Raw genomic sequence first — 23941 nt, forward strand, 5'->3', positions numbered from 1 at the left:
GTGACTTGAAAAAAATTACTGAGCCTAGCAATGCAAATGACTTAAATTAATATCTACAATTTATGCTGATGTATACTGAGTATATAATACAAATTGTAATTGTATTATGATAGCAAACAAACATTTAACTGATTCATAGGACACTACTGAATTGGCCATTAAACAAAGTGTGTTGACTGTTTAAAAATTATAGCAGGCTGCAAATATTCCTGCAGAAACACTGGTTGAATGCCCTGTAGTATGTTAACTCCACATATATTTCCAAGATGAGCTTGCATAATCTCAATGATCTTCCAGCAGGGGACACATATCTGTGACTGGGAGATCACTCTAAACAAATTTGCAAATCACATGCTGCAGCAAGATTAAAAGTGTTGCAGCAGTTTTGGTGTGGGTGTGAGCTTGAGGGAGAGAATGGAGGGGGAGGCCTTATCCTTCTGTTTGTGAGACTGCCTGTAAACAGTCTGACATGACATGACTGGATTTCTGATGGAAGCATCGCAGTAGGTCTCTCTTTAAGACAGCGCTCACAGCACCTCAGTTAACTGTTCAAAAGGAAAGGCAGGAGGTGGCAGCATGTTGCAAGAAATTTCCTCAAGTTGTAGCCCTTTTCCACATGTCTTGCATGCATATTTCAACACAGGGAGCTAATGTGTTGTAGAATTACCCCTTTGATGACCTTGCTAGGTCATCCAATGCACCACATCGTTCTCTTTGGTCAGGATGTAGTAAAGACTACTATTTCAGTTCAAGTAGCCTCCTCCCATGCAGCCATCATTTATTGTCAAAGCTTGCAGTGAGTACCCATAAAAAGTGAGTTGAAACAGCTATCAGTGGTAGAGGAGGAGTTGGAACCCCTTGTATTGAGAGTCAGCTTGAGGTGATTATTCATTAGCTGTGAAATTCAGGGATGAGACACTTCAACAGAAAGAAGGTTTTGGCAAGGAAGTGTGGCAGTGACAGGGAAGGGAGGACTGCTTGCGACAAGCAATTAGTTGCAGATGATACTTGTGCAGGCAAATCCAGAAGCTATTTATAAGAACATGAGAATTAGGAGCAGGAGTAGGTAATACAGCCTCTTGGGCCTGCTCTGTCATTTGATACGATCATGTCTGATCTCATTTTGGCCTCAACTCCACTTCCTGCCCACTCTACATAACCCTTCAACATATTAATATTTAAAAATCTATCCCCTCCTTATATCTACTCAATGTCCCAGCATCAACCGCACTGTGAGGTAGTGAATTCCACGAATTCACCGCACTTGAGAGAAGAAACCTTTCCTCATGTTTGTTTTAAACCTGTTACCCCTTATATTAAAACACATCTTAGTTTGGATTATCTCACATGTGGAAATATCCTTTCTGCAATTAATTTGCCAATCCCCTATAGTATTTTATATATGTGAATTAGATCTCCTCTCATTCTTCTAAATTCCAGAGAGTATAGGCCTAAGCTTCTTGATGTCTCTTCATAAGACAAAACCTTTCAATACAACTACATCTCTCCTCAAATAAAGCAACCAAAATTGTATGCAATATCTCAGATGCAGTCTCACTAATGTCTTAGCTGCTGCAGCAACACTTCCCTACTTTTATACTATATTCCCTCAGCAGGAAGTGCCAACATTCCATTTGCCTTCTTTTTTTCAGCTGTACCTGAATACTAGTTTCTGCAATTCTTGCATGTGGACCCCTAGGTCCTTCTGCATCGAAGCATCCTGAAGTTCCTCAGATCATTCATTCAGATGGTAACATGTTTAATGGTCTGTGTTAGATTTACAAAGAATTTTGTTGCGCCAAAACTGACCAGTCAGTCCAAAGATTACTTTCAACATGATCCTTTTCCTCCCTCTTTTTACCTCACCCTTATAACATCTTCCGCTAGTCTGTTCTTCATCATGCACTTATCTAGCCTCCCATTAAATAGTGTTTGCCTCAACCACTCCATTTATCAGCATATTCCACATGTATTGTCTGCAAGATACACTTCAGCTACTCATTTAGGCTCATTTGACAACACCTTCAAAACCTACACCCTCTACCAGCTGGAAGGACATGGTCAACTATTGCATGCAAACACCACCACCTGAAAGTTTCCCTCCAAACTGTGCACCATCTTGACTCAAAAATATATCACTGTTTCTTCAGTGTTGCTCGTTCAGAATCCTGGAGCTCATTACCTAACAGGCATTGTGGGTGTCGCTACATCCCAAGGACTTACAGCAGTTCAAGAAGGCAGCTTGCTACCACCTTCTCCAGAGGAATTACAGATGGGAAATTATTGATAACCTAGCCAACAATGCCCACATTACATGAACAAATAAAAAATAATGCTCAGCATCATCTGGGTAAAGAAGTTTCTCCTGAACTCCTTATTCAAGTTACTTGTGAATTTTTAGATCTAAAAGCTCTGATGGAAGATCACTGACATGAAATATTAACCTTGTTTCTCTTCACAGATCTTTCTTGACTTGCTGAGTATTTCCAGCACTTTATGTATTTAATTTGGATTTGCAGCATCCACAGTGTTTTCTTTGCATATTTATGTTTCCCAGTGGAAATAAGTGGACATATCTCAACTCCTTTGACCTTGACAAATGTTTGTGGCACTTCAATTCACCAAGAGTGTTTAGATTTTTATTCTTAAGATTTCAACACCTAAAGTGGAATCAGTATCCATTTTGTTTACAGACGCTTGAAGATGAGCTAGGCAAGATGATTCGCTGACCCCACTGGTGCCATTAGTTCTGTAAGTATGGATAATAATGCTGACCCTCGGAACTTCAATACGTGTAACTATATCTCCACTCCAACAATTCTCTGCAACAACTGTTAATGCCACAGGACCTGAGCGCACATCACTGGTTTATCTCAGCATCACCTCAACTCCAAAGGTCCTTTTGCACACTTAAGGCAGCCATGTCACATACTCCAGTGACTAAGGTAGCAACTGAATAATGTGCAAGAGTAGATATAAAAGCACTCACGTCATGCACTGTCATTAAGGGGATGCGTGATGAAAGCAAACACTAGATACTCATCTGCAGATATTATGATATAATTAGTTGAATACTGATAAAGGGAATTCTTGATCAACATTTCAACTTTGTTTCATCAAGTGGCAGGAATGCAAAATTGGGGAAATGTTTGGAAGGAGTAAGGCATTGTTTCCAAATATTGGTAGACGACATAGGCAGCTGTAGTTAGGACAGTTAATGCAGTAGAAACATTTCAAAATGCCCATTGCATTGGTAGTTAGGATTGAGAACACATGAGTGTCTCTTTCAATAAGCACTGGGTTTCACAGCCTTTCAATTTGTCTGTACTTTTTTTTCTGCACTCGAGGTCTTCTTCTTCTTCTGAGACCTTCATGATGATATCTCTAGCAGGGTACATTATACAGAATACCGCAATTTACAGCTGTACAAAATACAGCTGGAAGCTTCAGGCTTTAACACTCAATTGAATAGATGCATCTCATTATGCTTAAACTCAACAACAGTCTTACTATACTTATGCAAAAATATCCCTGTTCCAGGGGATATATTCTCTGATCAAACTGTTCAGAGGTGCTGTGACACACCTCTAGAGCAAATGGGATATGAACTTTGGCTTCCTCGCTCAGGTCAGGGACACTACCACTATACCTCAGAACCCTCTGTTCCAGGGATAGTTTGATTATTCAGCAACTGCCTCAAGATCTGAGGAGGTGTAATTAAGAGTAGGACAACAGCTGTATCACAATGAAGGCATTAAGGCTGCTGTCTAAAAAATATTTATTAGCATTTGCTGATGCTTACAAATAAGCTAAAAAACATTTTTCCTTGTCAGAAGCTGAAGTGGAGTAATGTGTCATTCACGATAGTGCAATGAAACATTTAGGATATTATTGGTTCAATCTATAATTCTGTGTAAGCTCTGTAAAACTATTGCAAGTTGTTCTTGAGAGAAGAACCTGAATTCTAGGTGAAGCAAAAACAGCAATACATTAAAGATATCATGGATTATGCATTTACTAATGTAGGGGATGTATCCATGGCACATTGAATGACATGTCACAAAACAGGTCTATTTTGGTCTTCACAGTCAGTACAAAACTGTGCCTGTGGACAAGGTTAGTTGAAGATAATTTTGGGGAGCTTCAATCTAAGCCTGTGCTGTTGTGGTTATGTGCACTGGGTTCTGAAAATGAAGGTTAAGTTGATGACTTGGATGCAGTCTTGTATCTCTCAAGTGATTCTTGTCATCTTACTCAAAGAAGCCAAAGTAATGTGGGATTTCTATCATGACAATATTATTGAAATTTGGAGAAAATTGTCAGCTGCCAAGCAACTGGCAGAAAGGTACATAAATTTAAGCAAAAGTAGCAGAAACAAAACTAAAAGTAAATGATGGCATGTAAACCTTCCTGGCAGTCTTCAGGAAAGACTCTTGCACAATAATCTTTCTGCAGCCTCTAGATAATGTGGATAACCATTTGACATGAATGTGTTGATTAAATGTTATTTGAGTGGGAATGCAAAGTAATTGTATGAATGGTGTGACAAAATAATCACTGAAATCCTCATAACATGTGTAAAGTGGTAAACAGACAGACATTCCCACTCAAAAAGGAAACCAATGCGATAAAAGAAAGGAGTAGAGAAGCAGTAGGACAATATTCTGATTTGATTTGAATGCAGTGTACCAAGATTAACACCTTTTAGTTTGAGCAATCAGAAAATTGAGGATAATAATCATGCCAAAAATAGATACATCCAGCATTATTGAATTGTATTAAGATCAATTAAGTTTGGATTAAATTTATTTCTTAAAATTGTGGCACTGTGCACACTGGTTTAGTTTTATGAGAAACTATGTGGACTTGTTCAGTATCTTGCATAAATTTGCTTCATCATAATATTGTATCATAGACAAGATGGGTTAACAGGGAGTTCCCTGAAGATTCCGTGGTTAGGATTTGCCTCTCTCACTTCTGCAGTCTGGATTTAATTCAGAGGCTCATAAACATATACAGCACGGAAACAAACCCTTTGGTACAACTCGACCATGCTGACTAGATATTCTAAATTCATCTAGTCCCGTGTGCCAGCATTTGGTCCATATCCCTCTAAACGCTTCTTATTCATACACACATCCAGACGCCTCTTAAATGTTGCAATTGTACCAGGTTCCACCACTTCCTCTGACAGCTCATTCCACACACGGACCACTCTCTGTGTGAAAATGTTGCCCCTTAGATCCCTTTAAATCTTTCCCCTCTCACATTAAAACTTATGCCCTCTAGTTTTGGGCTCCCCCACCCCAGGGAAAACACCTTGACTATTCACCCTATCCGTGCCCATCATGATTTCATGAACCTCTATTACCCCTCAGCTTCCAATGCTCCAGGGAAAATAGCCCCAGCCTATCCAGACTCTCCCATAGCTCAAACCTTCCAACCCTGGGCAGCATCTTTGTAAATCTTTTCTGAACCCTTCCAAGTTTAATAGTATCCTTCCTATAGAGGGGAGGCCAGAGTTGCGCATAGTATTCCAAAAGTGGCCTAACCAATGTCCTGTATAGTCACAATATTACCTCCCAACTACCATGGTCAATGCGCATACCAATAAAGGCAAGCATACCAACTGTGGCTCTACTTTCAAGGAACAATGAACCTGCACTCCAAGGTGTCTTTGTTCAGCAACAATCCCCAGGGCCTTGCCGTTACATGTACTGCCCCAATTTGCCTTTCCAAAATGCAGCATCTCACATTTATCTAAATTAATGTCCATCTGTCACTCCTTAGCCCATTGGCCCATTTGATCAAGATCCCATTGTACTCTGAGGTAACCTTCTTTGCTGTCCACTACACATTCACAATTTTGGTGTCATATGTACCTCCTGTGTTCACATCTAAATCATTTATATAAATGAAGAAAGGCAATGGATCCAGCACTGATCCTCGAGGCACACCGCTGGTCACAGGCCTCCAGTCTGAAAAGCAACCCTCCACCACCATCCTCTGTCTTCTGACTTCCAGCCAATTTGGTACAAAAAGGTCAGTTCTCCCTGTATCCCTGTGTTCCCGTTTGCTTGCAAGCATTATTCCCACAGCACTATTCCCCAGTGCAGAAACTCGCTTTACTCAATGCTAAGAATGCCCTTTATTGATTAAACTAACTACACTTTGAGCTCGTGGGTTTCCTCTGGGTGCTCCAGTTTCCTCCCACAGTCCAAAGATGAAGGGTCTAGGCCTGAAACATCAGCTTTTGTACTCCTAAGATGCTGTTTGGCCTGCTGTGTTCATTCAGCTCCACACTCTATTATGAAGGCTCAGTGGGTTGGCCTTGCTATATTGCCCATAGTGTCCAGGGATGTTTAGGTTGGGTGGATTAGATACAGGAAATTAGTGAAATGGGTTGGGGTGGGATGCTCTGAGGGTCAGTGTGGGCTTGTTGGGCCGAAGGGCCTGTTTCCACACTGTAGGGGTTCTATGATTTCTGCTCAGCTGCATTGAACCTTTGGCCAGAATCTATATGGATTACTGTATTTAGTTTTGAGCAGCACACCTCAGAAAAGATGTCTGGGCCTTGGAGGTACAGATTCACCAGAAGGACTACATTAATTTAGAGGGCTAAATTATGAGATCAGGTTTCAGGAATTTCACCTTTATTCGCTTTCATATATGGGAGTGAGAAATGATTGCATTAACTGCAAAGAAAATAGATCCTCTAGCGGGAAAAACAATCATGATAAAATATAATCATAATTAAACCCAGGCCATTCCAGAGGGAAATCAGGAGGCAAACAGTCATAGAAATCTGGGATTATCTGACCCAAAAGGCTGTGGGTGCTGGAACAATTGGAGCTTTTCATGGCTGAGATTGCTAGATTATTGCTACATAATGCTATCAAGGGATATAGAGCTAAGGTGGATAACTGGTTCAGCTATTCTAATTGATCGGCAGAGCAGGCTCAAGGGGATAAGTGGCTGACTTCAGTTCATAGATGAGCTGTACTTTTTATTACAGCTTATTTTTTTCCTACCATCAACTCTGCCTCAATGTTCATTTGCCATGCTAGCAAAACAGTAGCACAAAACATATTTCTTTGGTAATGGGACTTGAAGAAACGAAAGGAAAAAAAACTTGTTTAAAGTAATTAGATACAGGAATGCTATTGAAGGATTATTTCAGCAGAAGGCTTCAGACAGCCTAGTTAGTGCTGTGCAGACTGTTCAATCTTTCCTGGAACCGGTAAAATAGAATGAAAGTCTTGCCTTGCTTTAATAAGGGCCGAGTGAAAATTATTTTGTTCAGTCTCAACACAAGACCTAATAGGTACGGGTCCATTGCACAAATTAGCTGTCAGGGAAGTCTTTAAAATGGTTTAGGAAAGAAAAAGAAAGAAAATTACACTGGTGTAATTGGAGACCTTCTTGAGGTTGGAGGTTACGGCATCTCAGGAAGATTAACACTGGCTCTCATAATAACAATGGAAAAATGTCAGGCTGTATTTGTAGCTACCAATCACAGAGCAGCAGCTACAATAATGAATTTTAGCTAGCTTTACACAGTTATATTGCATGTGAATCAGACTGTCGAGCTGGGAAAAGTCTCTGCTTATTGGCACACGGAGAGCTTCAATTCTGCTCACGTAAATTTTAATTTTAAACACAATTGGCCTTTAAATTAGCGAAGTAGCCAGAATTTCTGAACCATTTAGAAAGTAAACTTGCTAACACACAAGTTTTACTCCATGTGGCAGAGACAGCATGGAATAGTCTACAATGCAAAAATGATTGTGTAGTTGCACACTTAGATTCCCAAAAATGGCATCCTCTTCCTGATGAGGAAAAGAAAATGAATGTCCTCAATTGGAATCATCCAAAAATGGACAAATGAAAATGGTTGCTAATCAATTTTTATCCATAAAAATGCTTTGCTGAATCCCTGTTAGAGCTCTTGATTCACAGGATCAGACGCAATATTCAAACCGTTTGCCAGTCCTCTTTTAATGATGCCACATGCCAATCAGTATTATTTGGGTTTGCTTTGTGCTTAGGCCTGTATACACGCAAACGCATACTTGCATGGATGGTGGAGCCAGAGACTGTGGCGTACGCCGGGAAAGGTCTTGTCAAGTGGAATTCACTTACCCTCGCACACAGATCCTGAGGCTTGGTCGAGAGGTTCTGCGGCATTTCTCGGCACCTGGTGGACAAATTCAGAATGGCCGTGGCTGCCATGTGCGCTGCTTCCATGTCGTGTGTGTAGTCGAAGCTGCTCTTGCTTGAAGTGCTGCTGGCACTGCTGCCTCCACCACAGCTGACACTGCTACTGCTACTGCTGGGAGCATAGCTACTCGTCGTGCTGCTGGCTGAACTGGAGTTCTTACAAAATCGCTTTGCTGTAACAACAAGCAATAAAAGGAAACACAAGACGACTAATTACTCCATTAACCAAATATCAAATGCAAGAGTTTGTCCTATTTTCTCACATAAAGGAGCCAAAATTAAATTCTGCAATGCTGATATATGAACACTTGAAATGTTCATCTTGTAAAAAAAAATTTTCTCTCGGGCACCTCACTGAGGATTTTAACTCATTTATAAGTGAACGATTTCCTGTGAATCAGGAAACACAGACAAACACATTCGCATTCCATATTAGTATTCGGAGGCATTTCGGCACAGAGCATTGGGTGGATTACGCACAATGTTACAATGTGATGGCAAATTCCCCGAATGTTGTTAAAAATGTATAGATACGTGTATTTTTTTTCTCTCTGCATCTTAGTTTTAGCAATTTCATCAACATGCTTGAAAAGTATATGCTTGCTGATGAAATAAAAATAATGAATGGAAATATAAAGACTGCAAAACAGATTCACCTTCTGTAACTTACTGACAGAAACTTATGGATTAAGAAACGGGCAGGAGTGAATGGACTTGGTTATGGTCATAGATTGGGCATAAAATGGAGGTCAACAGATCAATCGTCTTTTGCCATCTTCCCGTCCCTTGGGCTTCTGAAAAATGTTTGTGCCACACAAAGATCAGTGATATTCCAGCAGCCCTACTGGCCACCAAACACAGACATATGTAAATAAGTGACTGCCTCACTTTAGGGCTTCTCTCAAGCATCTGACAGCATTGAGCATGTGCCAGCTACACTGCCCTCAGGGTTTTGTATTGTCCAATAACTTAAATCAGTTGCTATTAATGTGACATCAGAAGGCCATAATCAAAACAGTGTTTTCTTTTGAACTTACCACGATGTGGGGCACAGGGGAAGAAGATGAGCTCCTCAACGCACACGACTGCCAGCACATACCAGCCCTCTATTCACTCCCAACCACCTGAACATATCCAATGCTGCTACCAGCCTAATAAGCTGCCCCCAGGCTGGCATATGCAGTTCACCATAATTACCTGACGTGCTCCAAGGCCCAACTTTTGATACTGTTGTGCTCACACAGCAATCAACCATTTTCCATCCAAAAACATAGTCCATGCCAAATTCCTCACCTAAAGTAAACATTAGTGGCTCTACATAATACCAAACTGTGGGTAACTCAGTACATGCTGTATATCTTGTTGCCATGAAAAGGCAATGTTATTTTCTGAGTGTTCTCCAGCCTGCATTGTCATTTACTGATGCACTGCTCTCCTAGACAGTGGTCTGAGGCTGTGTCAGTCTGGTTGCAAGCTTAGCGGCACATCAACCTCAAAATGAATTTCTGTCATCATTAGGGATGCTTTTTATTCCAGCTTGAGAATCATTCAACTTTGCCCTTGCCTCAGCTCTTCTGCAGCCAAAAGCCTCATTCACGTTTTCATTACCTCTGCACTCCACTGCTCCTGGATAGTCTCCCACATCTCACTGCCCATTATCGTGCTGTCATCAAATGCTGCAGCCTGAATCTCCCACAGCAAGCACTGCCTCCTGGTCAAGCAACATCTTGATTTTAAAATTTTCTTTCTTGATTTGAAACCCCCTCATGACCTTACCTCTCCCTGTCCATGTAATCTCTTCTAGCCCCATGGCCCTCTGAGATATATGCACTCTCCTATTTCTGTGTCTGTGTGGAGCCTTCATTCTAATCACGCCACCACTGATGGCCACACTTTCAGGTGCCTTGGCCTCATGTTTTGGAATACCATCCCTTTCCACCTTTTTACCTAGCTTTCATGCTTTAAGAATTTCCTTAAAACCGACCACATTGATTGAACTTTCCATGGAGATGTTGGGTTTGGAAGATGTTTTCAAAGGAGCTGCAGTGAGTTGCTGTACCGTATCTCGTAAACGGTGCATACGCTTACTGGAAAGATTGAATGTTTAAGTTTCTAATCCAACAGACTGTGTACTGGATTGAAACAAGAATCTTGAGTGCTGTTGGAGCTGCACACAGCCAGGCAACTGCAGAATATTTTACCATACTCATGACATGTGCCTTGCAAATGATGGACAGGCTTTAGGGAGCCAGGGGGTGAATTACATGCCACACAATTCCCAGCATCGGATCTGCTCCTGTAGCTGCAGAATACACATGATAATTCAAGTTTAGCTTCTGATCAATGGTAACCGTCAGGGTGTTGACAGTGGGGAATTCAGCAATGGTAATACCACTAAACGTCAAAGGGCAATGATTAGATTCTCTCATGTCGAAGCTGGTTGTTGCCTGGCAAATGTGTAACATGAATGTTTCACTGTTATTTATCAGACAAAAACCTGATCCAGGTCTTTCCACATGCGGAGGTGACTGTTTCATTATCTGAAGAGTAGTGAATGGGGTCAATATTTGGCAGTTATCAGCAATATCACTGTAAACTCCAGCAAACTCCTACAAAGATCAATGCGATTAAGGACAGATAATCTATTTTTTGAGATGTTGCATCAAAGATACATTTGGCCAGGATGCCAGGGTTAATTCAAAGCTCTTGCACAAAGTAGGACCAAGGTACATTACATATCCACATATGCAGGCTGACGAGGCATTTGTTTACAATTTAGTTGGAAGATGGTACTTCAGCACTTCCTCATGTTGCATGCGAGTGTCAGCATTGGGTTTTGTGCTTGAGCCCCGGAGGGGGACTTGAACCTGGAAATTTGCTAAAGTTGAAAGGTGCAGGCTTCATTATGATCGGGATTTAGGGTGGCATAATGGCTAGCACTGCTGCCTCACAGTCCCAGGGGCCGGGTTCGATCCCACCCTCGGGTGACTGTCTGTGTGGAGCTTGCACATTCTCCCCACATCTGCATGGATATCTTCTGGGTGCTCCAGTTTCCTCCAACAGTCCAAGGATGTATAGGTGAGATGGGTTAGCCATAGGGAGTGCAGGGTTACAGGAATAGGGTGGATCCGGGTAGGATGCAATTTGGAGGGTCAGTGTGGACTCAGTGGGCCAATGGCCTGCTTCCACACTCTAGGGATTCTGTGATTCTAGCAGTAATATGCTTGCAGTAGTGCTGACTGGCCGCAAGATTCCTTTCTGACTGCAAGACTTTGGGAGAATTGCTACATTTTCACTCCTGTTTCAAAGATGAAATTCTGTTTGAAATGTAAGCTTCCTGAAGTACAAATAATGTAGGGAGCATGCAGAATAGTACATGGTTTGTGTAAACTGCGTTTACACAGTGCAATTAATAACTGATGTCACCATTACTATTTTTCTTTTGTCACTTAAATGATGGACGTTCCACTGTATGACTCATAACGTGACTGCATGATCCTACATTGCTTGGACTTTTCTCTGCAAATCATTTAAGGATCTTTGTTTGATCAACTGAGATCTTTGCACCTTAAGGAAAATATAAAACAAATGGTTTTAGTGATGGATTGAAGTTCGCCCAGATTTGACAAACTGTGCTGATGACTTTCTGATAATCGGGCATATTTAATACTAACAGATGGCACCATGCATTATTATGACCACTCTACTTCATACCTCTCATCTATTCAGTCTACAATAGTTTCCTATTTTATCTAGAGTCAAGGATGGAGCTATTCATCCAACAGAACTGTAAACCATTTAAGATGTCTGTGGTTATGCAGGATGTTTTAATCTCACTGCATAGGACAATGCAGTTAGAAAAAAATTAATCAAAAGAGTCTCCATTACAAGAGAACTGACTCTACACCAGCCATTGTTATATATATTAGATTTGCAATGCACTGAATGTCAGACTTGCATCTCTTGCTAATGCTCAGTAGAATAATTCACACTAATACTTTATGTACACTCAAACTGAGCCTTGAAGGTCAGTCAGTTAGCAGTTAAATTCAATCTTCCCCTCTGCATTTAATTTATGGACCTTTCAAACAAAAACTTGGGTTCATCTAATCACTCCTTGATTTATCTAGTTTTCTCTCCTACTCTTTCAATCCTGATGATGCCCTGTACAATGTCTCTCGCCTCTTCATTACTGCTTCTCAACAAAATGAAGGCATATATTATGTTAACAGTGTTGGACTGAGATTACATAAGACTTTTGTATGAGCAGGTGAGAAAGCTGTCAGGGCTGAAATAAATAAATCTTTTGCTCTTTCTTATCAGTGAAAATGCTTTTAAATATCTTGATAAATAGCCTGAATAAGTGAGCATAAAAGGCAGAAATTGAAATTAATAGCATATCTGCTTGCATATATTTAATTCATCTCCATGCATTCTCCAATAGACAAGGGCTGGCAGTCAAGAGCTATTATTTCTCGATTAGAATTCATACTTTTGGCAGCAACAGGATGGCTAGCAAGAAAATTGTCTTGGGCTCTAGAGGCTGTTAGATGGTTAATTTTCATGTCTGTTTTTTTTTGTTTTAGTATTGGCTTGAAGGGAACTCCTCCTAAAACTGTCAGAATGCTTTGCCCTAAGCTCAGTGACCAATGACATAGCTGCCAGTTCAGTTTAATCTCAGGCTCCCACTATTATTTCAAGCCACACCACTGTCATTAAGAGCATTGTTTTTGACAAGGTAAGACAGAAATGCTTCAGGTATGTTTGATCCCAAATTAGCTTCCTGCCTTTGTCTATTAATAGTAATTTCAAAATGATGGCTGGTTGCTTACAGTTCATTGTCAGGTTGAATTCATTTTGTTTTTTATTCAGTCCTAAGTGAGTAATAAAAGCATAACATGATTCACATTAAAGCATTTACATCAATAAGAAAATGTGCACTATGATATCAGTGACATACACTAAGTGGAGCTGTTAGCATTAAGTGAGAAAAAGGCACTGTCCTTCTGCAACATATTGTACAGTCCTTTCCAAATGAGAAGAAGCTAGTGCAGGAATCTGGAGCTGGAAAAGCAAAGGAGGTCACACAGCATCCGAGGAACAGGTAAGTCAATGTTTTGGGCTGAAACTCTTCGTCAGGAGACCGGTTGACCTGCCCGCTCCTCGGATGCTGTCTGACCTGCTGTGCTTTTCCAGCTCCATGTTTATTGGCTCTAGCTTCCAGCATCTGCAGCCCTCATGGTTTCCTGGTGCAGTTGTTGGGGAGTTGTTGGGGCTGCTTCCACTCTGTAGTTTGAGCATCACTTAACAGTCTCCAACCCAAGTTACTGTGAAAGCTGAACAGGTCAAATTCCCATTTATCCAATATGGAGTGTAAAGCTTGGTGACACACTTCATTTCCCTTCCCTTGAAATGTCCAGAAAGAAAATGGAGGCCATCCTTATACTGTGATGCAGCTACAAAATCAAGTAACAACAGGTAACTTACTAGCATGAAGGATATGCTTCCAATAGTCTGATAACTCATGGCAAACTAACTGAAGAGTGTAAATTACTTTATTGTCCTGTGTCCACTCATTCTATCAGCCTGGTATGTCCTCTTGAAGTCTACCACTGCTTTTCTTCAAATTCTGCATCATCTGGAAATCTTTTGATGTTGTGCCCTTTGCATTCAAACCTAAGTCTTTAGCGTGCAGACTGTAACCTCTCCAGTCCAAAACACTTGGGATCGAGGTACCTCTGGATTTTGGAATAACGTTAGAAAACCTAACCCATGTGTGTGAATGAGAAATAAATATGTGCTAGAGACATAAAATAGTGAGAAAACATGATAAGGCATTAATAAAAATGGTTTTATTTACCGATATATTGTAACTTGCAATTTTCCTGCCTAAAATAATGCCAAAGAAACAGGAAAATCCAGTTAGTAAAGAAATAGCATTAATAACTGGCCCCAGGGTCAGGAAACTCAGATAAAGATTATTTATTATGATTATAAAAAACTGAGAACAACTTATTTTCACAGAGGAATAGGCAGTGTACTGCAAGTATGAAAGGCTTTGATTTTTAGTTTTAATTTTCATATAATTAGCTAAATTTTCTTCCTGTCATCCATCTTCTCTCTTGCTCTTTCAATCCATCTTATTGCACTGAATTAGTCAAAAGTTATTCTCATCTTTTATTGAAGCAGGACCATTAGAATAGTCACGGAGGACATTGCATTCACCATTTCTGCATCAATATGTATGGTAAGTCTGAAAGTTCCGTGGATCTGCTCAAAACATTTTCAAGCAACTGGTGTTTCCAGATTTCAGATTGGAGCAGTTAGTGTATCATTGAAAATCACAGTTCAAGTATAGTCCATTGTTCTGGGAACCCCAATGTAAACCTTCCTCCAGGCTGAAAAATGACCATATGCCACTGTTCTCTGTACCCTCCCACACAGCCTACTTCAAATCCATGCTACCACAATCTATTCCATTGGCTTCAACTTTGCTTGTAAGATTGTTATGTCACACTTTATCAAATGCCTTTGGAAACCCATGTATGCATACTGACTGCACTGTTGTCATCAACCTTCTCTGTTATCCGAGCAAAAAAATCCAGATGAGTTAGTTAAACATGTTTGGCCTTGAATAAATCCATGCTGATTTTCCTTAGTTAATCTACACTGTTCAATTGACTATTATTTCTGTCCTGGATGCTCAGGTCTAAAAGTGCTCTCACTACCAGGATTAAACTGACTGCTTGTGGTTGATGGGTTTCTCCTGGATGCCCTTTTTGAACATGGATGACAATTCGCCAATCCTCTGTTATCACTGTTGCAACTCAGGAAAATTAATAAAATGTGCCCAGTAACTGCACAATTTCAATTACTACTTTTTTCAGTAGACACAGATAGATCCCATCTGATCCTGGTGACTTATTAGCTTTAAGTGGAGCCTGCATTTCAAATATCAATGATGAGTATAACCAGTATCTCAACTCACTCTTCTTTACAATGACAATTCAGCATCTTCTTCCATACTAAGACAGATGCAAAATATTAATTTAGCATATCAGTAACTGCCTCTGTTTTTAGTCCTTCGTCAGCCTCACCTCTTCTCTATCATATTTTTAAAATTATATGCATATCAATCTCTGCATTACAACATCTGATCCAGTCAGGCAGGTTCCAAAGTTCACAATGCTAACACTGCTGCTTTTAAGAGAGTAAAAAAGACTCACACGCCCAGCTGAGGAGAAGGATCACACCATTGAGCTCAGAGGGGCACAAAGCTCATATTTCCAACTTCACTGAATGAGCAACGTTCAGCCAAAATTCAACACTCTCGCTCCCAAGTTCGAAAAATGTTCATGGCTCATATAAAAGCCCATTTAGTTCATGAATGCCCCTTAGCGAAGGAAATCTGTTATTCCTACATTGTCTGGCCTACGTGTGACTCCAGTTAACCTGTACATGCCCTCCAAAATGGCTTAGAGAGTTACTTAGTTCAAGCACAATTAGGATGGGCAATAAATGCTGACTTTGCCAATGACAACAACATCTCATACAAGGATTAAAAAGCAACCCCTGACCTTAAACAATATTCAGCTTTCACGCTCCTGAGCTCAAAGAACATGTCGCACTGTTGATTCCAAGGACTGCAAGGTTAACATTCCTGGGTTTGGAGCACTCACATGTGCAAGTTTTGCTAACGTACAGGAATCAACTCCTGATCTCAGAGATCACACAGCATTTATATTACAGATTATTGAGAACATAGTATGTTCACAGTTTAGCATTTAGTGAGGCATACTTCATTCACGGAGAGAGGGGTGAGTGGAGTCACTCTACATGACATATCTAACATGCTCTGAGAATGGCATCACCAGTTGCCCAGCTCATGGGCAGGGCCACATGATGTGTTCATTGAGAAACAGACATTTCCTCATTTAAAGTAATCATGCTGTCAAACTCAGTGCTCTGGATGAACCAGTGGTGACCAATGGAGCACTCCGTCTGGGTCACGTATTGTTAACAAAGTTTATTGTTTAGTAAGTACATGGATGGCCTGTCATCTTTTGCAATAATAATTGAGTCAGGAAATAACTTGATATCTGGATTTTACAACCGTACTACCATACAAGCTAGAAACTAGAATAGAGGATTCTCCAGTCTACTTTGCCATTTGTTAAGATCATGCCTTTCCATCGCTAATACACTTTGGCTCTCTTCTCAGTCAGGATCTAACTAATGCAGCCTTTGAAAATATTCACTGAGCCAGCCATCACTGATCTCTGAAGAATAGTATTCTTTAAACTAAAAGCTCCATTGAAATTGTACACTGATTTTCTATTCTTCCTGCCAAAGAAAACAGGTTTGCATTTAGCCATGTTATAGTCTGTCTGCCAAGTTATTGTCCATTCACTTAAAATATTCAAATCCCTTTGCAGACTTCTTAGGCCCCCTTCCCAGTTTACTTTTCTACCTTTAATTGTATCATCAGCAGATTTAGCAATCATACATCTGGTCCCTTCAATCAAGTCAGATTATAAATTAATTGAGATGCCAGCATTGTTCCCTATGAGGCTCCACTGGTTATCAGAAGTACATTTGAGCTTTATTTGCTTGTTTTAAAATTAGGACTCCCTGCAAAAACAGAAAGTGGTGACTTGAATCGATACAGTGTGGAGCTGGAGGAACACAGCAGATCAGGCAGCATCAGAGAAGCAGGAAAGTCACATTTTGAGTCGGGTCCTTTCATCAGTCCTCCCAACCTGAAACGTCCACTTTCCTACTTCTCTGATGCTGCCTGACCTGCTGTGTTCCTCCAGGACCACACTGCATCCAGAATCTGCAGCTCTTGCTATTACCTAGTGGTGACCTGAACTTGGCTTTGTATGCGGTTTTCACTGCAGCTCCAGCAGTCACCATTTTCAAAGATGACTCACTACTCGACCTTGTTCCTAGATAGGAACCTAATTGCAACTAAAGGACTGAACTTTGCCTTTTCCGTCCAATTGCTCCGAGTCATCTCACCAAGATTACATCATTTACTTACTTTTGCAGCATTTGCTGTGTTCGCGTACTCTTTAAGGATGCATAAAAAAAATCACTTGTTTCTGCTGATTTTTTTCATCAGGACCTCACTGTCATCGGTTTTTTTTCTCAGCCAGACTGGCCTCTGGATTGCCAACTGTTGCACCATTAGGTTTCCAAAACAAACATTTTCTTATCCATTGTTTGGTGTAGATACAGTCTTGAGGAGCAATCCTTAAAATGGCTGGATTTACATTATCAGCTAGCTAGATGGCACACTAAACTCAGCGGTCAAGATCTAGTGTGTAGCTGCTCTTGTAAAAAGCTGAAATGCAACTACCAATTTGTGGTGAGTAAGATTCCCTCAGGAGTGTGATATCAGATAATTGGATTTTGATTTTGGGAAACTGGAAGAACTCCACTGCCTGTCCTTAACAAGTGCCGTGGGGTCATTTATAACTACTTATGAGAGCAGAGGAGTCTTGATTTAGTGACTCATATGGGAGACAGTAGCTCAGACAATGTAGCACAGCCACAGTACTGCAGTGAAGTGCCCACACAGATTACATACTCAAATTTTTAAACTGGCTTTCAGTTCAAGAACATAATCCTTGGGCATTTTCACTTTTATGTAGACCATCATACTTACAATAGGCATATGAATGGTATCAGAGTTACAGTGAAACAGACATATACCAAGGGAACATGAAAACATGTGTGACTTTCTCTGTTGTTAATGGCTTGGTCTGAAAGTAGCAGGTGGATCTGTTGCTGTATCAGATATGGCTCAGTTTGTAGCTCTCTCCCTGAGTCAGATGGTTATGACTTCCATCCCATAGCCTTGAGCCTCTTGCTCTTGCATATGACCCAACTGCATGATTCTATTAGGGCCATATGGTTATTTGGGGGCAAATAGCCTGCTGAGATCTCTACATTAAAATGACCACACTTCAATAAGTGTGAATGTAAAGCATTTTATGGCATCCTGAAATGTGCTATATGAATACAGGATTATTTTCCTTGGTAATGTAAAGTTCAAACTGGACTGGATAGGATTGGGAATCTTGTGAGAAATAGGTTCCTGAAACATACTTGGCATGTAAAAAGTAAACCGCGATCATCTTTTCCCCCAGAGCACTCTTATCATCCTGTCAGTCCAGGTGGCATTGGGCAATGATAGTGTGGTAAGTCTCAGATACTCTGCAATGACCTCATTCACGAGTGCTCGGCTGAACTAGTTTGCAGAGCTAAGATTTCTGTCTCTGGCCATTTGGTTCACGGTAAAACCCAACAACTGCAGTTGGCTGACAGTCACATAAAAATCACAAGATACTTCTAAACTATGTATTAAACTTCGGCAGGTGTTTCATGTCTGTTTTCCAGAGTCCAAAAGCTTACGTAAATTAGAGCAAAATTCAGAAGCTTTGGATGAAACCTGCACTGTTAACCTTCTTTCATATACATTTTGCAAAAGCAGCAAGTTCATTCATGAAATTGATTGATAAGACATGACCCTTGTAGTTCCTTTCTGCTCTTGAATCTTCTACCCTCCATTAGTGAGAGGGGAAGCACTTAAATATGTTGGACAGTGGTGAGTGGGAACTCTACCATCTCTTACCTCCATCCCAATTAAGCCCATTGTGGAGAGTCCCCTGAACAGCAATGCCCATTAAAGGCCCTTGTCCTACAATATGAGGGGGTGCTGATTGGTGGTGGTGTGTGGGGTAGGAGGGTGCGTTGCAAGCTCACAAGAATGGTCCCTCAATCAGAAGGCATTTAGTAACTGATGAAGTGGCTAACCTCTGAGGAATGAGGTCATACAGCATTCTTACTGACTGTCGAGCTAGCAGCTAAGGTCTCATTGCCCTTATAAGATTCCAGCTTACTTATCCTCTTACTCTGTTCCAAAATGTGCCTACGCTTAGTTCCCTGTCTGAGTGCACTAAAGGTTTCCCGGATATTTCTTATTGTACAATTAGTTTTCTCTTTTTTCGCCTTTTATTTGTATCTCCATTTTTTATGTTCTTTGATCTCTGTGAGATCCTCCGTATCTCTCTGTGCCTGCATTTTTTGATTTTCTCCCCGGCCCGTGAGTGTCTGTGAACTTCTCACTCCAGTTAACTATCTTTGTTTATGTGATAGTTCCCATGGTCTGTACTAGGATTGAAAGGAAAATCAAAAACAAAGGGGAATCCAAACAGGCTGAGGCCATTTTCTTTTGAAAAAGAAACTGCTGAGAGACAGCCTGTTGGGATGCTTCAATGAAAGGGAGATTTGATAGGGGTATTGCCAGAAAAGTTATTTTCACTCGTAGGGAATTCAGATCTCAGGACCATATATATATATACAATAATTTCTCTCTCTCTTTCTCGTCTCTCTCACTCTTCAGGTACAACGTTTTAAAATGACAATAGTGACCGTGGGCTGCTGGAGGATTGGCCCATGATTATGCTTGGCAATGTACTGCAGTGATGTTCTAGCTGTCTAGGAAATATTTAACCTTCCACCATCAAGCATGTGATGGTCAGCCAGCTGGCCACATTATGTGTGCACCTTTTACGGTTAAATCCTGAAGTGGGACTTGAACACAGAGCTTCTGGTCTGGAGATACCCATTGTCCTGCAAGAAATCTGCCCATAATAGACACAACAAAATCCAAATGGTAATTCAGGAGAATTATTAGCCACGGATTGGCAAGAATGTGGACTTGCTACCACAAGGAGTAGTTGAGGCAAATAACACGGATATATTTAAAGGGAGTTAAATAAACACAAGAAGGAGAAAGGAATAGGAGGATACACTTCTAGATTATCTGAAATTGGTGTAAGGAGGTTCCTGATATACATAAACACTGGCATAGACCAAATGACTTGTTTCCATTCCCCAGGTGCAATGAAACTCAATATGCCAGTCTATTATTAACTGCACCCAGGTTCATGCGATTTTCTTGACCATGTCCTTGTACGTAATTTTAGTTCCTCGAAAAAGGAAGAAGTAAAATGGTTCTTTTATTTTCCCTTTACCATACAATTACCACCAAATCATACACATTGTCCAAAACGTGCTAAGTACATTTAGGGACATCGTAGAGATGCATCACGTGATCCGCAACAATTACTATAATCATCACGTTGTATTGTTCTACCATGTCAAATGGCACACTGACAACTCGGCAATCTTTTGCTTACAAAATTATTTTCTGATAATTCAAAATGGTCTGTTCAATTCCAGTGAAAATCTTCAGCTAACAATTAGCCAGGACTCTGGGGAGAACCCTCTACTTCTTCAGCATCGTGTTGTGTGGTCCTCGAAGGTTGCTATGTAATTTGTACAGAACTTCAGTTTATCATTCTCATGAAAATGGCACCTACAAGCTTTTATATGCTAGACATTCCTTAGCAGCAATCTACGTTTGCTCATCTTGTTGTGATCTATATAGCCCCATAACAGTTTTGTTAAAAATTGAACTGGAAGGATGACCTGAGAAGATTTTACCTTTTAAAGACTTTACTCCAACAAACAGACTGAACTCTATATTTTTTGGAGGGCAACTAATGCTTTAGACTGCAGAGCAGAACATTCTCTTATTTTTAACACAACCAAACTCCCACTTAGGGAAGTCAAGGTGGGGTGGCATGATGGCTCAGTAGTTAACACTACTACCTCACAGCATCAGGAACCTGGGTTCAATCCCACCCTTGGGTGGCTATCAATGTGCAGCTTGTACATTCTATTCATGTCAGTGTGGGTTTCCTCCAACAGTCCAAAGATGTGCACGTCAGGGGGATTGGCCAAGATAAATTGCCCAGAGTGTCGAGAGGCATGTAAATTAGGTGGTTTTGCCATGGGAAATTTAGGTTTACAGGGACGATGGTGGGTTTGGGTGGGATGTGTTTTCAAGGCTCAGTGTGGACTCAGTGGGCCGTATGGCCTGTTCCATACTGTAGTAACTCTGAGTTCTCAGGTATATTTCACACTGTCTCTTAAATAGACATCCATTTTGCCTTGAAGCAGTCTGAAGTAATTCTTAGCTCCTCAGCAGTTACTTCCATTTATTAACTTTAATTTTTAACCTGTGAACTGACATTCATTGTGGGAGTTTTCCTGACAATTCGCCCTGCAGCATAAACTCGATAAATCTTGCAGCCTAGTTTCACAATCCTCTCGAAATTGGTCTTTCCAATTTGAGATCAAACTTCCACTCACGTTCCTGTAAGGTCAACCAATGAGACTTGCAGACTTTAGCTGCTCTCTCTTTCCTAAATCCTGACAGGCTGCCAGTGTCTGGCAGTTTCAGGGTTATCTTTGAAACCCAAACTCTTTTAAAACTCATCTCAAGGGCAATGTGAATCACCTGGGTTCTGTGTCCGGGTGGAGATGCTGATTACTTACCCTTTGGACCCTAACTCTCTATCATCTTGTAGGTAAATTAACGAATTAAAGCATGTGTTTACGGACCAACATTCTTAATATCTTCTTGGGAACTTGGAGACTCATAGTTTAATGACAGTAAACATGGATACTGTCTCCAAGTGTGAACACTTTCCACTTTATTTCCAGAAAACAATGATGGAAAAACATCATTCAAAGTTTGAACACACACACACACACACACACACACACACACACACACAAAATACATACACATATATATACATAAATTATATATTTTCAAAAATATATGATAATTTATAAACATATATGATTATCATATATATTTGCAACCAAATCATGCAAAGTTCCAGCAAAGAAAGTGGCTACTTGGTCCATTGCATCTCTGCTGGTTAATAAATAGCAATCGCCCACGGATCAGATAAGTAGTGATCATTCAGGGTCAAGATGAATGGAGATCACTTGTGTTCGAGATAAGGAATACTCACTTGGGGTGGAGACAATTACTGACCAATCAAGAGTCAAGGTAATTGGTTATAATTTAGCACCTAAGGATGCAACACAACAGTGTGTTCCCTGGCCTGCATCTCTGTCTAAGGCTTACTGCAGTGTTCCATCAAAGCTCAGCACAAACTGGAAGGACAGCACTTCATTTTCTGCTTAAGGACTCTGCAGCTTTCTGGACTTAATATCGAGTGCAACAAATCTCAGGCTTGAGCATCTCTCCCCATGTCTTTCCTCCACCCCCAAGCACCAGGCCTTGTCTTCACTTGGGCTGCTGCCACACACAGCTCATCGTCAGCGAGTGATCTCAGTATCCATAACGCATAAAATGAACATCAGGCAGGGAGTAATGATAAGACACCCTGTACCACTCTTGCACAACCCCTAGCTACTGTCATTGACAGAAAGCTGGAAATTGTCCATGTATTCATCCATGAATGGTACACGGGCCAGGAAAACCAATGAGGCCATGGAGGAGTTTTTCTTGCCGAGGCATAAAGGTTCGCCTTGGCAGACTGCAGAGAGGAAACATGGACGAACAGGATTGGGATTAGAAACCCACTCAATATTTTCTTGAATTAATTTGAACACAAGGAAAACTGAACAGGTTCTTTTTCAACTGCAAAATACCATTCTGCTCCATTTTCTTCCATGTGTACAACATCTTTTAAAACAGGCTGCAAATAAACAAACCCGTATTTCAATTTCTTCTTTCTCATTGGGTAAGAGTTTCAATACCTTTTCCATCTTTTAAGTCGTGAATCACTCCCCCAGAAGCCTTTTGCCTCATTGTCAAATGTTCCCCAATCAAGGTTATAGACATGATCGCCGAGCCGGTGTTTTTGATGGCAAACGTTTCATCACCCTGCTAGGTAACCCTGTCAGTGCACCTCCGGTGAAGCGTCAGTGTTCTGTCCTGCCTGTTATTTATAAGCCTCAGTTTGCTGGGGTGGTTTGGTATCACTTGCAGTCCTGTTTTTCAGTGGTTTGTATATTGGGCCCAGTCCAATGTGCATGCTGATGGAGTTCCGGTTGCAATGCAAGGCCCCCAGGAATTCCCTGGCATGTCTCTGTTTGGCTTATTCTATTATGGATGTGTTCATGTCCTTCTTTGCCTGTGTGTATTGGGACCAGTGAGAGTCGGTCGTGTCTCTTGGTGGCCAGTTGGTGTTCATATATCCTTACTGTCAGTTTTCTTCCAGTTGGGCCTATGTAATGTTTCTCACAGTCCTTGCATGGTATTTTGTGTATTATATTGGTTTTATTGGTTGGGGGTATGGGATCCGTTACGTTCGTAAGTAGCTGTCGTAGGGTGGTTGTTGGCTTGTGGGCCATACTGATACCTAGGGGTCTGAGTAGTCTTGTCGTCAACTCTGATATATCTCTGATGTAACGTGGGGTGACTAGTATGTCTGGCCATATTGTGTCTTCCTGTTATGGCCTGTTGCAGAGGTAACAGCGGATTGTGCTTCTTAGGTATCCATTCCTTTAAAAAACTCTGTTCTGATTTGCAAAATTCTGGATTGCTGCAGTATGTTGTGGCTTGTTTGAATGATGTCCTGATGCAGCTCTGTTTATGGGTGTTGGGGTAATTGCTGGTGTGATTAAGTATCTGGTCCAGATGTGTGGTCTTTTTGTATACTCTAGTCTGGAGTTCCCCGTTTGTCTTATGTTCCACCATTACATCCAGAAAGAGTAGTTGGTTATTGTTCTCTTCTTCTTTTGTGAATTTTATTCCAGTGAGGATGTTGTTTATGCTTTGATGGGTTTCTTCTAGTCTTGTGTGTTTGACAATCACGAAGGT

General features: G+C 40.8%; 1 protein-coding gene across 23 annotated transcripts in view; it reads right to left on the reverse strand.

Annotated features, from left to right (window-relative positions):
- The window catches only part of LOC125452749 (myelin transcription factor 1-like protein), a 402372-nt gene that overhangs the window by 93078 nt on the left and 285353 nt on the right, over positions 1-23941 (reverse strand). For all 23 annotated transcript variants that reach the window (XM_059645600.1, XM_048531537.2, XM_048531532.2 and 20 more), the window contains one exon: positions 8143-8393. In XM_059645600.1, coding sequence (XP_059501583.1) covers positions 8143-8393 — 251 coding nt within the window. The remainder of the gene's footprint in view (positions 1-8142; positions 8394-23941) is intronic.

The sequence above is a fragment of the Stegostoma tigrinum genome, chromosome 4 (assembly GCF_030684315.1).
Source record: "Stegostoma tigrinum isolate sSteTig4 chromosome 4, sSteTig4.hap1, whole genome shotgun sequence".
NCBI lineage: Eukaryota > Metazoa > Chordata > Chondrichthyes > Orectolobiformes > Stegostomatidae > Stegostoma > Stegostoma tigrinum.